The following is a 15,169-nucleotide window of genomic DNA, read 5'->3' on the forward strand; positions in this document are numbered from 1 at the left end:
TTTGAGTGTATTTGCTGAGTATTGTGAAACTGTGCTTGGATTTCTGTGTGGGAAAGACCATACTTCGTTTGAGGCTCACGGGAATTTCCCTGTTCTGTGTGAAGATTGAGTCCACTTAAATGCGGGAATGGAGGCAGAACCTGTTCATTCAGGGATGATTTCCCAAGTAGGTATCAGTTCTTTGCAGCTCTTGGTTCTCCATATTTTTTGGGGTGCTGACGGCAGGCAGAATACAGGTGGTTGTTTATCATCCTGGATATGGCTCCTTTAGGGTCAGATTTAGGAATTTTATTGAGACTGATAGGAAGGCTCTGTTGCATGGAGCAAAAGAGTAAGCACAAAATAAGATACCACTATCGCTGAAACTAAATACTTAAATTACTAATTGAATATTTAGAAGATAGAGATATTTGACTTTCTGCTACTTTATTGTTTTCCAGATAGAGACAAGTAATCTGTAGTGTTTCATTGCGGCAAGATACGGGATTCCTTTTCAACTTGGAAAAGTCAACTGTATGATAACAGTCACAAATTGTAATTCCTAAAATGTCTGAGTGGCTTGCCATTTAAACTTGGTTTTAGATGGTGACAGTTTTCCACTTTTCTCAGATCTGCTAGGTCTGTGTTAGCCTTTGTCTTGCCTAGACTTGGATTAAAACAGATGTTGTTAAACACAGGTTACCCTTTTGCTAGGTATGGCCTACAGTACAGTATATGAAGGATATGAATGAAATTCAAATAGTTGTGTAGATGTTAATGGGTATGCAGTGGGACAGTATCCTTACTTTACAGTTTATCCAGCTATAGCTGCAAGATTTTATTATTGGTCTTTACACTTTTCAGATATAGAGTGGGATTTATTGACAGACAGTTGCACATTTTTATGAGCCTTTTCTGAGAATAATTAGCAGCTTCTGTCTGCTAATTATTCACATTTTTTACATCTTTTTGGGCAGTAAATGGGGAATGTTTTGATGAATGTACTGACTGAAGTGCATGCATACTGTAAATATATCTTAAAAACCCCATAACAACTCATAACAACTTAGTTTAAAGTGTGTGTTAAGTATCCATGTGAAAGGATGAAAACTTACTTAATTGTTTGTTAAGGCGAGGTACACAAATCTGTTTTTCTGTTAAAGAAAATCTGTTACTCTTACAGTAGTAGAACATTTAACTTAGCAATGGCCAGTACTGAACTTGCTTGGAGGCGGTTTAACTTAATGTACGCAGAATGTCAGATTCTGTTATCTGATTTGTTTGTTAAGTGCCGCAAACTCGCTATGGAACACACAACACACTATTCATACTTTCTTGATGAGTTTGTTAATGTGAGTAATTCTTGAATGTAATTTGGATCATAAATCACTTCAGTACTATATTCCTACAAGACAACCAAAATCTTGTCCTCTAACCTTAATAGCCTGAAATGAAGAAAACATGAGGCTGGTTGTGGATGTTGAAAGTAAAATCTGCAAAACAGTGACTTCATTCAGGCAATAGCTCGCGTATGCCTGACAGAATGGAATAGCTGGCAGCTGACGTAACAGGAGGACTCTGGCTGTAAGAAGGCAATGGGAATATTAAATTCTTGGTTTCATTACAAGATGTTACAGAATTATGTAGAAAACCTGATGAGAATGGGTGGAATCAGTACAGGGAGGAGGTGTCTATTTGGTACAAAAATGTCATGAATTTGCCACAGAGTTGCTGGGAAGCACCAGGATGTTTTTATGTGTGAAGAACTAATATTTCTGGGGAATGAACATATGCACAGTAGTGTAGAGAGCAATCCAAAAGACTTTACGGAGTAGTTATATTTTCATAGCAAGAGCTACGGGAGATTTTTTTCTTCTTGAGTCTTTGTAGGATCATGAATATCTCTCTCTTAATGTTTCTGTTCCTTTTGTTTTGATCTAGGTCAACTTTTGTTTTTTTGTTCCTATTTCATGAACTTCTCCCTTGTTTCATAAATTACATTCATTTTCCTTGCTTTGACATACGGTTCCTCTTAGTTCTTTAGGGAGATCTTCTCTGGATGTCTTTGCATCTTGGTCCTTGCTGACCTCCTTCTGAATGGTCATGTGCTATATAAATCATTATAATAAAAGGGGGGTTAATTTCCATGGTGCTTCATTTATCCTCTGAAAATATGATGAGATGCCGTGAAAGTGCACTAAACTGAGTTTTGGTTTCTAGCAACACTTTATATATTTGCGTGAAGGGAGTGAATGATATAAACACTAGAGTTAAAATAGTGTTGCAACTGGGGGACTTGAGTAATTCAAGCAAGGAAGGTAACATGAGGCATAAGAAAATCAATGACAGACTTCTCATGCTACTAACTAATTAACAGCTAAAATCATTTAATATGCAGAAGACCATCTGAAAGGGAAGAAAAAATCCAACAGCAAAAATAGAATAAAAAAATATTTCCTAAGAGTCTGGGTGATTGGTGAATTTGCACTATTTACTTGCCTCAAGGTTACTGGAACATGAACTCTGAATGTAGTAGCTTTTGAAGAGATGTGGAGAGTGTGAAGAGGTGTGGAGAATAGATACCGATGTTGCCCTCAGACTTGGCTAAAGGTTTCTGTAGGTAATTTGTAGATGTGACATGAGGAATGAGTAAAAATTAAAGGTTAATATTAATTGGTATCTCAACTAGAATTCTTGAAATCCCTTTTGATTCCTGACAGAAGTAAAATAGGCAATGTAATTATGAACGAAACTGTCCTGGCTTTTATGCATCATTTTGCAAGTATGCTAGTGGTGTTTTTCCATGCACAAATGGAAGGATTTTTTCTTCAAAAGCAAAGAACAGCCTGTTAATTTGAATGCCCTGATCTGGCACGTGGCCAGTGAGTGCATATAACCTAAATGTTTGGATATAACACTTATTATATAAATTATCATAATAAATTTTTATGTGGTTAGTAAGTCTGGTGCAGGTGTTACTTTCTTCCCCAATCTTTCCCTACTATTCTGATCATGTGTCATGGCACAAGTTTGGTATGGCTGTTTCTAGTGAGGGTAACATTTCATGGAGGCAAAAAGGAATTTGGATGCTCTGGTGTGAGGTTATTTAATTATTTGAAGGATTTTTTTAAAATTGCTTTCTTTGAGTGTTGGTATTGTGGTGGTTTTCTTTGTTGGATTTTTTTTAACACTGTTGATAGCAATTTACCTTAAGAAAGCTTCTTCCAGTTCGATAGCCAGCAAAATCTGACCCCAGTGTTATGACTGAAAAGCTGAAAACTGGTCTTTCTGTTCTCCTGTCCTCTCTTGATATAGTCTGTGTGTTGTACATGTATCGTCTCTGCAGTCTGGAGCTCTGGGAACAGTTCCCAAAATCCTTTCCAAAGCATGGACATGGTCTTGTAGTTCTTAGTATTTTTTCTCTTCCAGCTCCCATGTTTCTCCATGTCAAAATGCCGGTTCCTTTTCTATCCATAGGATCTTTAAACTCTGGATGACAGATCCTGACGTTTGGACCTAGATAAACTTTTTTTTTCTCTTCTTTTTTTTTCTTAGTAAGTGTGGTCACGTACCTTAATTTATTGGCCCTTAGTGTTTCTGCTGTGGTGGTACTTGGAAGTGTAAGGAAGTAAGTGCTGACAGCACATGGTCCATTCTGTGGGAAAGCTGCTGTTCACTTCAGCAATTGCATGTTTGTCTTGAATAAGGAAGAAGCAGTTTTTTGAAAGATGGGACCCCTAGCACATTAATACCAACTCTGTCACTGCTTATGTACAAATTGGGAGTATTTTTATAAATGGTTATCTGGAATGTTTGGCTGTACAGAAACAATTAATGCTTCCCTGGCAATCAGATGTTGCTAGAGGATTGGAATGGCAAACCACATTTAGCCGACTGTCTGAATCTACCTGAAGTAATTGATCCACTTGATGGAATTATTTGGGAGCCACTTAAGATGCAGTACTATTGATTTCAAATGCTGCACATATTTACAACCATATGTATTAATTTTTAGGTTGCTGGGGGTCTTGGGGGTTATTTTGTTTTAACTAGCTTGCTGAACTGACAAAACATACCGTAATATATAATTTGAAGAACTAAAAGCTAGTAGTTGACAAAGAAATTTAAGATTTAGAATGCATTTTTATAGAGAAAAGTATAGGTTGTTTTGTGTTGATAATATATATTGTATTCACTCTCCCTCTAGTGAGTAAGTGAGCTTCAAATGACCAAGCAGTCTTTAAGGTGGCTTTGAAACAATCATTACGTTTCAAGTTGACAACACTGGAATTGAATGTTCACTTAAATTTTGACTGACAAAAAGACCTAGAACTTAAATCTGTTAACTCATACTGACTCATAACAGCATTAATCAGAAAAGGTCTTAAGATAAGCTGTGGTACAAGCCAAAATAAGTGATAAATTTTATAGTTATTAATGCAGTTTGAAATACTGAAGGTAATCTGGAAATTAATCAGTATGTGGTGAGGACACAAGGGTACTGCAAATACCAAAATTGGTTTTTGCAGCCTGACTAGAGGATTTTTTCAGTATCCAGCTTTTTAAATGATAAGTTCAAATTAGATTGAAATGCACCTTTTTGGAATAGTTAATTTGGTAGTAAAATTAACCTTCCCTTAAAAAAAAAAAAACACTTCTCTGTTTCTAAGAAAAATCAGATACTTTGAATTTGCCATGTCTTCTATACACACCTGAAGAAACAAACGTTTTGAGGAGAAAAACACATTTCTTATGTGTTTCAGTTCTCTTAAGGAAGTCTAATTTTATTTGGTTACTGCAGGCTTCAGACCTATTATTTGCAGTCTAATTGAATACATGTTTCATGACTTATAGTAGAAGAATCTACCAGGTAGAATAAAGTGTTACGGTTTAAAATGAATCATATTTGGCCTATTACTTGTGTTCCTATTAAACCCACTTTCAATTGGCTGTTTTTGCAAGTTGGAGTATTAAGTATAGTAAATTTGACTAGATAATCCACCAATCTTGCCAGATGCAGAAACTGGCAAGAATCTGGCATTTTGAGTATGCTTTTCAGATCCTGGCCTTTCACAGTAGTAGATACAGGATTCTTCCAGTGTCTTCCTTGGAGAACCACATAATAGATGGCGGAGAGTTTGCAGGGGCACCACTGGGAGGGAATATTCAGGTTTCCCTGTCAGCAGTGTCATTCTTTACATCAGGCTGTAGTGGGTAGGAGTTCAAATATGCAGGTTACATTTGCTGCTCACACAGTTATTTATAGTGACCCTTCGGGAAGAAGCAGCAGAAGGGTTATAAACATTGCATGGGCAACAACAGCAAGCTGACAGGCAATGAGTTTTGCCTTACTGGCTGGTTAAATAAGGCTCCTTTATTGCAAGAGGGAAAGATAAAATCAAGTTGAACATTTAAAGGAAAAAAATGAAGCAAATTTGAAGACCCTCAAAATGTCAAATAATTTGTCTCACACATTCATCTGTTAGCTCATAAATGTCAGTTCTTGTAAAAAGCCTTTCCAGCTTTTCCTTGGATCTGACTTTCCAGGGCCTACAGCTGGGCTTCAAAGTTAAACTGATTTTTTTTTTCAGGTTTTTAAACAGACCTCTGAATCAGGCATCTCTTGTAATTTTTGCTGCTCTCCTGACCTTGAAAAAGGATCTGTGCTCCTGCAAGAGATATCTTGAAGGGTTGGCAATTATGGAATCAACTAGGAAAGCATTTTATTTACTTCAGTTACCTGGCTTGAAAGCTAAGCCTTAGGAAAGAACTAGTTTAGCTTCCTTTGTTAGTGTACATTTCCTCACAGCTGAGTCACTGAAAACACAGGCTTGCTTTTAAGGATCTTTTTTCCCCTCCTGTTAGCTTGGAGGTGATTTTGCGATCATTTAGAGAAACAACCAACCAACCCCTGCCCCATCCCATTTTGTTCTTGCTTCTTTAGAGTTTTGCAAGAGCAAGCTTTCAAACTGTCAATGGCAGACCATAGTTGTGGGTAACAATATTGTATAGACTAGTCCATCTAATATTGCAGTAGTTCCACTCTTAGGGGCTCTTCAGAGCTGTTGGCCAACATCTTCTACCACCGTTTTAACCTGTGATCAGTGGATCTCTGAAACTGTGGGCCGCTTGTAGAGGCCCTGTGAAATGTGTCACAAAGAACCAAGCTTGTATATGTTATATGAGTGCATGAAATTGTAAGTTTGCACTTCTAATAGAACATATCCGTGGGCCCTGAAAAAAAAAGGGGGGGTCAAAATGGTTATTCTTGCCAAAATTATACTAACCATGTGGTTTCATAGTGAAACTATGAACATGCTAACAGCATGGTTTCTTTACATGAATGTATTTTCAATATACAATGAAAAAATTATTGATATTCAATAATTCTGCATTTTTAGCTCTGAAATTTAATACCACACGGTATCATTAAATATACAAACTAACGAGTTTTTGTTAATTTGAAGATGCAGTGAGCTTAGGTATTGATAATAACATTAATGGGAAAAGTGCCCAAAGAATATGGTCTTTAGTTCCAACTTAGTTAACCACTATCGTGTATATATTAAATTAATTGTAAGATCATTTTCATTCCCTGATGAGTTGTGTTCTTGGTAATGTACACTCCCATATCTGCTTCTAAAACCCCGATAAATGCAATCTGTTGGAATGTTTTTAAGACAATAGCTGTTTAATGAATAGCTTGTGTGTACAGGAGAAAAGAATAAGCTTGATTGCTTACAAGCTGACATTTGAAAAAGCATTTTTTTAGATCTCTTGTATTTGCATATCTAATTGCTATGTAATCAAAACTAAGTGAACTGTAGCTACTTGAAACCAAAAAATGAAAGGCAATCATCTTTACAGGGGGAAATATCCCACTCGTATGCAAACCTGTCTGAATATTAGAATTATATTCTTTTTGTGTTTAATTATAGGTGTCTGACTGAGCAGTAAATTTATGCCTGTGTATTAAAGGAGTGAATGTGACCCTGAAACATCAGCTTTCCTTTGTTGAAGCAAAGCATTGGCATTGAGAGAATTTAAGTGTTGTGTATTTTGGTGATAAGGGATTGTGCCAGAATAGCTGTTAATTACCTGCTTTGTTTGATATGGAAAGTAGTGGTTCCACACTTTTCTTCCCACCAGTGACAGTACTCAATTAAAACTTGTATTAAACAGTGATAATGCCCTCGTTTTTCTGGTGGGGAAGACGTGAGGTGAAGAAAATTAACAGGATTTCTTCAGCTACTTGGAGGCGGCTTTGGTTTTTTTCAGGAACCCACTGTGACAGTGAAGAAAAACGAGTTTGATGTTTTTGGTGTGGTCGTGTGTGGTGGGTTTTGGTGTTTTGTTTTGTTTTATTTTTTAAATTCTTCATGAGTCTTAAATCTTGCACTTTACTAGTAGTGGCTACAGTAGAAGTTAAAAAAAACCCCTTAACTGTAATGTACAAGTTATAAATTTGGAAGACACTTGCCTTATCCTGTTCCATGTTGTTCCTCTGTGTGAAGCGTCTGTTGCCATGGGTCCTTACTTCGCTGTGTTTTGAAATTTTATTGCATTGCTTACATGTCAGAAAAAGAGGGTTTTTAAAAATTAAATTTATTGTCTGAGCTTTTCTATTCCAAGTATTTGAAGCATGTTTTCTAACGTAGTTGGTTTTCTCAGCTTCTGTTAATATTTGTTATTTTACAAAGAAATGTCCTCAGATCTGATTTTGCAAGATTTTGTAATCAGCTTAATATTTTCCTCTTAGATTTCTTAAGTATGTCAGAAAACTGAATGCAGTATTTTGGGTGGGAACCCTTCAGTCTAAGATTGAATTCTCTAAGTAGCAGCTATTTTTTGCATATCTAAACAAATAACAAGGGAGGAGTAAGGCAAGGAAGTTAACGTAGAAGAAATACTTGGTAGTCTGTGTGGATCTTTGTTTGCTTCAGGTAGCAATGCTGAAGAATATTCTAAAATTGAAAATATACAAAATACATAAGTAGACAATACGAAGGGGTATAGAATTGTTACAGTAACACTTAAATGCTTTTTATTTCATTCATCCAAAGAAATTAAGGAATGGCTTGGTTGCTTTGCTTACAAAGTTTGGAAGGTCTGTGTTCAACAAGCTTGAACAGCTTTATTCTGGAGTGAAACTGAATGTTTGGTGGTAGATTAATTTGGCCAAAAATTTGAAACAGTAAGTGAAAAGGAGTAATTACTGTAACAGCTTTAAAGCGTGTATGTGAAATTCTTTTGAAGATCTCGGTGGATATGGCAATGCATGGTAATTCAACTAGAGCTTCAGAGCTTCAACTGTTAAGTGAATAGAGGTCTCATGCAGAAAGTGCAATTGGTTGCTTGCAATAATTAATAAAGTTTGTTCAGAAGGCATATTGCACTTATTGACTGAATGGTTAACAGTAATGACTAGTCTTAGATATAACCTTAGATTTAAACAAAAAAAAAATCATTGCAGAAAAAACAATACCTTAAAAGGCTTTGTAAAGTGTGGAAACCTTGAAAGATATTCTTGTTTTGTTGAAAACCTAAACAGAGTGTCATTGTTAAAGAGCCGAAAGCTAGCTTTGTAATCTCACAGGACGCAAGCAAACTGCAGTGAAACGTCAGGTTTAAGAAAAAAGTTTTAATTGTGTGAATTTATCATCGTTTACAGAAAGCAAACCGTAGAAAGCCTTGCTTAGATGAGATCTCATAAATGGTATGTTTTTGAAGTAGTCTGCTTTTCTTTTGAAGTAAATATTGTAAATATTTTTCTGGGCATATTAAGTGATAAATTTCATTAAATTATTTAATTGCATATGGCTAGCAATAGATTTTCTTTAGATAATTCATAAAGTCAATAAATGTAAATTTGTTCCTGCTCACTACACAATTGCCCTTTCATACAAAGTAAACAGTGATAAGCATTAAATAAGAATTTGATAATGTGTTTTATGATCTGGCATTTTGAAGTGGAATGATCTCTGTCCATTTCTTTAACTGTTTTTCCAATTTTCTTTCTTCTGCACTGTAAAAAAAAAAAAGTGGAATGGAATTTGAGTTGCATTTAGATTAGTAGAATTATTTCATGGCATAGCAGTGCTGCAATACAATATTAGTATAACTGTGTTAGCTTATCCATGTAGGATTAGGTTCTGCAATGATAGATAACTTTCTATGATCATACATACTCATTGAATAGTCATTTCATTTTATAGGTGAGTGTTGCAACCCATACTGTCCAGTCACGGATAATTTTGCTAATATCGAAGCTAGTCTGTTGAGGCTTTCTTAAACTTACATGTATTTGATATAAAATCCCAACTTCAGATAAAATTGAGGACTATGTTCTTCCACAACAAATAGTCTTAAATGGATATATTGTACTTTTTGTACTCTGTAAAGCAAAGATAATGAGCCTATCAGATTTTTCTATTTAAATTGTTCTGATTATATTTCATTGACTTTGATCACTTGAAAATCATTTACTAACATTTTTTGAGCATTTTCTTTAGTATGCATGTCCGTTAGATTTTTGAGGAACTATTTCATGTATTTTCTTTTAGAGAAATTTCCTACTTCAATATACAAAATTCAAAAATAATGTTATGATACTCAGTTTTGAATATGTATTAATCTGCTGTATTGTCACATAATCTCTACATGCAGTTCTTTTTGCAGAGAGGAAAATTTCTGTGTTGAAATTTATTTGCAGTGTTAAAATGTGGAAAAGTAAAGGAACTTTTCCGCCTTTAGCAATTGCCTTTCCTAGATCCTTTTTGGATGAGCAGGCTTTCCCTTTATGTTCTTACTATTCTTCTAGGACTTGCAGTCACTTTTGGGGGGAATTTCAGTATATCTGATCATGCCGTAGGATGAGTTTCCTAAGTCTAAGACTGAATGGAAATTCTCCTTTCCAGTCTAACTTTTTTTTCCATTTGAAAAATGCCAGCTGGAATGAAAAATCAGGTCATTTTCTGCACTCACCCCATCGACAATTTTTCCTGAATTTCATTTTTAAGTTGGACAAAAATGTTGTAAGTCATACACTTGTTCAAATAGCAAAAGCTCACTATCTCGGTAACCTTTGGAAAAAAACCTCAAATTTCTTCTACCAAGAAGCTTTAGGACATGAGAAATCTAGAAGCTGAGAGTTGACTTTCAGCTCTCCAAATAGTCCTCCAGAAGAATACTGTTTGTTAAGCACCCCGGTGACAGGGTTTACATACCACGTGAGGAAAATTCAGACCCCTTATCTCCTCTCATAATCTGAGTTGATGGTACTTGTCATTTGAAATACATATACACCTGCTAAACATGTTTTTTTCTCTGATACTGCTGAAAGCGTGTCATAAAGCTTGTTTTTATTGCAGATGTACACAATGAATCATAATTTCCAGCAGGCTCAGATCCTGCCTATGTAGGATCAGCAACTAAAACACTGAAAATGTGAACAATATTTTATTTATGTTTGGGACCTAGAGAGCATGTCTCACATTTGTACTTCTACCTTTTAGCTGCATGACAATGTACTTGCGTGCATCCTAGTATTTGAAGTATTCTCTCTACTGAGGTCATTCTGAGCACAACTACGTAAGATTTTAAAGTAGATAGTGGTGATATTGATGTTCTTTATCCCCTATCTCCCTTTTCTTAGCCATTTGGACAGCTGAGAGGAGAATGTGATTCTCTAAGGGGTAAAAATTCAAAGTTTACTGTGAAAGAAAGTAAAGAGAATCTACAATTTAGCCCTTGGAATGTCTGTGCCTCAAAGCTAAGAATTTTTTTAAATCAGATTTTGGGTGATTCAGAATTCACGTCAAGAAAATATGAAGAATCTGTCTAGAAACAAACTTTAATTCCATGTATTAGCAGAGTCAAGTTATGATGACCTTGGATACGCTCTAAACCAATTTGTAATGATTACTGTCAAAGCAGTTTCTTTCTCTGTTGAAAAGTAATGGCCTATGATATATTGGAGGCCAGATTAAATCATCCTGATGATTCCTCTGGTCAAAGTCCCTGAAATTGGAAAAAAAAATACTTGGAGTTAAGCTTAGGTATAAAAAGAGGGATAACAGTAAGATGTACTGAATAAAATTTCAATATAGTATAATGGAACTTTTAATTTATCAAAGTTTTATATAAATCCAAAACCTTTTCATTTTCCCTATATATATATATTGTGTGTATACTACTGAAATACGTAACAATTCTACAATCAGGTTGAATTTAAGGTTTTTTCCTGCCTATATCCAGCTTTGTGCATCATAGACTTCATACATATATTCCTATATGCTAAAATGAAATTAGTTTATTGGTGAGGATCAAGCTAAAATTTTGGGGCTCCAGTATGGTTTGGCTACATGTAATCTCAGAGAACTCAAATTTGAATTGTGTAGATTTTTTTTTATATTAAGTTCTGTTGCTTTGATCATACTGTGAATAGGGCACTTCTATAGTAGCCAATGCCTCATTAATCCTGAATTCAAGAAGAGTATTCAGCAACAAGTTTTAATGATTTAGAGTATTGGGCTTTTGTTGTGTGTCTTGTTACTGGCCTTAGCTTAGCGTAGAATAACTTCTTAGTTTAAACAGGCTTAGCAGGGTTTTTGGAGATTTTTTGTTTGTTTTAAGAAAAGAAATAAAGTATGTTCACTTGTGTGCAAATTTGAGACTGTTTTCAAGGATTTTTAAAAAGAAAAAAGGAAGTGAGGCATGATCGCACTAATAGGCAATAGGAAATGAAATTCTGCAGCAAGTTTGAGGAGATGAACAAGATCAGGCTTGAGAGATCAGGAGGAAACTGAGAACAAGGTGTTAAGTCTCCACAAAATAGTGACAAAAGTAGCACAAGGCATTTTTTTTCCTAAACGTGGTCATAAACGCTGATTTATCTGTGATTTTTTTACAAATACATTTCTATGATGATAAACAGTTTCTTGCTTTCTGCAACAGAGAAGAATAATTTTCATATATATCAAACTAGGTATTTTACCACTTCTTTAAATTCCAGTCTGTTCACTCTGTCTTCATACCAGCAGTTACAGTGCTAAGAGCTACGTAATTACTTGGAGGTGGAGGTGAATATTAGGACATACAGAACTTGCAGAATGCATGGATTTCAGTATCCTGGGGTGTCTTAGCTAACAGGACTGTGTATGGTTGTCTACATACCACAAAAAAACCCATGCTTATCCCCTGAAGGAAGGGAAACATTTGAAATGCAAAAATGAAAAGCTCAGTATGGAGCTGTGTACTAGTTATTTCTGTGCCTGGAGTTTCAGATGTTATGTGCTTATTTAGAGTTAATTCAGCTGCTCTGCAGACTCTCGGTGAATATATACAGTGCAAACTTTATTTCTTAGTTTAATTCTGTATTTTTTTTTAGTGCCTATACTTATGCATATATATTGGGAAAAACTGGTTGCATGCCTGTGGTTTTGAATCTCTGTGTGTGGCATTTCTATGTACTATTTGATTATCAGATTAAAGAGTTTATTTGTTGGTATCTTCCGAGTAAAGAAATGGAATAATACCCCCTGCCTAAGATGGGGCAGTGTTTTAAAACACTAATAGGTAAGTTATCCTGCATGTTGTCTTATGTTAGAGAAAGCTGTTAAAACAGTTTATATATATTTAAGTGCCCAAATAAAAACATTTTACATCTCACTTTGAGACACCTCATGTTTCAAAGATGACAGCTTTTTTTTTTTTTAAGTGCTTTGTTCGTTGATTTGTCTGTGTGTTTTAGCCTGTTGATCTGGTTTAACTTCTTCATAGAAGACGAGCTATACCTACTTTTTATTTTGCATACACTGCAACTGCAATGTATCCCTTTCTTGCCTTGTGGAGCTTGAGTGCTGGTGTGTTAAATAGTTGTATATTGTCTAAGTCAGTTTAGTCGCTAAAATTTTATCGCAGTTTGTTTCAGACTTTATTATCCCCGTTGTGACTTTCTACTTAGGAAAGTGGGATACATCTTATTAACCCTGCCTGCCAGGGTAAGGGTTGGGGGTGGAACAGGGAGGATATGGAGGTTATACTGCGGCTGAGCATGACTTGCACTCAAAACTTTGTTTTTATTCTTGTTGAGTATTACTGTAGTTTGTTAAATAATTAAAATGTGCTTTACTAACAGAGGAGAAAAATCCTGTCAGCAACTTTTTCTGATAATTTCTTCTGATTTTTTCTGAGCACTTTTTAGTGAAGGTGCTTTTTCCTGTGAGACCATATGGTTTTGCAGCAAGAACTTTGAGTTATATGCTCTAGGCATTGTTTGTAAATTACAGCAGAAGATAAATTTCTTGCAGATTATTGTGTGTTACTGTGGAGAATAGCATTGAAAGTGGTGGTTGGGATATTTTGATTTAATACTCGGTTCTTTTCAAAAGTCTTTTAGTCACTACTTGTGTTCCATAACATTTAAATGGGATTTAAGGGTTTGTATGAAATAGTTGCATAGGTAGGAGGGGTATCAAGATAAATAGGTAATTCAAAGGGTCTTTACTTATGTGTTCTTTAAATTATGCAGGATTGAAGAGTCTCGCACACTCTTAAGCACAGTAATGCTAGTTTAGCATTTCAGCAAGATCATGTACGTAATGATGAGGAACTTCAGCCAGTTCACTGATTTGACTTAACTTAAAAACATTGACTAACAACCCCCTGTACTGTTTGAACATAGTTTATCTGTGATACATAAGTTAAAGACAACATAACTTCTCATAATAGTGTTTTAAGTATGTATTTTTATGTACTTTGGATATATTTTTCTTGTTTTTAAGCATCCTGCCTTTGTTTTTCTTCATGATTGCATGTTTTTCATAAGCAACATTTTTAACTTCCCTATTTGCCAAAAAAATTGGACTTTCCTCTCTCATTTAGTAATTGCATAGTTGAAGTGTGGGTTGAAGAAATAGATAAGGGGCTTTAAACTATTTTTTGAATGGGTTACATGGTACCATCCCATCTCTCTTAAAATTAATGAGTTGTATTATAGTTGCCCCAACAGTAATGGGTATTAGTTAAAATAAACTATCCTCTTTGCTCATAAGCTATTCTCTTTGCTCATTTGCATCTGGTATGAATTTGACTTCTTTTTTTTTTTTAAATTAGCCTCATGCTATCAGATGAAATGCATTATTTTTTAGAAAAACCATTGCAGCAGCTTTTGTGTTCTGATAACTGCATCACTATAGCATACATACAATCTTACAAGCATGTTAGTAGTGAAAGAGAAAGTCATGTTTGTCTCTCTTTTATAGCTAGGCAGCTCATGGTTTTTTCACTCTTTCCCATTTGCAAAGAACTTCTAAAAATTGTTTTTCTACTTATTTTGCTATTTTGAAACATAAAGAGGCCCTGAAAAGGACTTGAGCTTTTTTTCTGATTGCTTTTTATCTTAAAATTTTAAAATACAACCTCAATCAAATTTCTGATTTTTTTTTTTTTAGCATCTATAATGTTAATTCATAAAATTGTGTGCAAATCACCAGTAGTGATAGTGCAGAAATAGTTATCTCTGGAAAAGGATTTTGTGTTATTCATCACTCAAATGAAGGAGAACTTGAAGGAAGTAAGGGTGAGGGGAAGAAAACTGAAGTTTGTTTTTTCTTCTGTGACTTAGCTTCTGTTGATTCTTGTGTGGTTTTCCCTTAATTAGGTTGTCTTATATTCTGGCTTCTTTGGATTTCAATCTCAAGTGTAAACAAGAAGGAATAAATTGTGTTCATCACAGGATAAAATAAAAACCCTAATTCCAACTCTTTCATGCCTCTCTTAAACATCTTAAAGAAGCAAAATAGGGCACAAGCCCAATTTTTTTTTGCTTTTCAGGTCTCCTTTAAGAGCAGAGACAACCATGATCCAGCAGTTTTGGAGGTAGAGGCAAGTAAATGTTTTACTTCTTGTAAACATTCCAATAAGTTTTTGCAAATCACCTATAATTTGAGGAGACCCTGGTTGAAAAAGAATCTCAACCCCCCACTTTCCTAAATGGTGAATTTGGTTTGTATGCTTGATGTGAGGAAAAACATATTTAAGTTTTTATTAATTATTGACAGGCTTCACATCAGCTACACGCTGTTGCAATACCTAATTGGTGTAAAAATATACAAGTTTGAGATCAGTAAGGTTTTTATGGTAATAGTTGTTGAAATTTTTTGTTTTGAACCTGTCTTCAAAATGTAAA

At 35.0% G+C, this 15,169-nt stretch overlaps 1 protein-coding gene across 21 annotated transcripts in view; it reads left to right on the forward strand.

Moving 5' to 3' along the window:
* The window catches only part of QKI (QKI, KH domain containing RNA binding), a 165,804-nt gene that overhangs the window by 76,847 nt on the left and 73,788 nt on the right, over positions 1-15,169 (forward strand). For 9 of the 21 annotated variants that reach the window (XM_075146305.1, XM_075146294.1, XM_075146301.1 and 6 more), the window contains one exon: positions 14,815-14,869. The exons of 11 other annotated variants lie outside the window; for them this stretch is intronic. In XM_075146305.1, the coding sequence (XP_075002406.1) occupies positions 14,815-14,869 (55 nt within the window). The remainder of the gene's footprint in view (positions 1-14,814; positions 14,870-15,169) is intronic. One more of the 21 variants, XM_075146295.1, reaches the window with a different exon arrangement.

This window comes from Calonectris borealis, chromosome 3, assembly GCF_964195595.1.
Source record: "Calonectris borealis chromosome 3, bCalBor7.hap1.2, whole genome shotgun sequence".
NCBI lineage: Eukaryota > Metazoa > Chordata > Aves > Procellariiformes > Procellariidae > Calonectris > Calonectris borealis.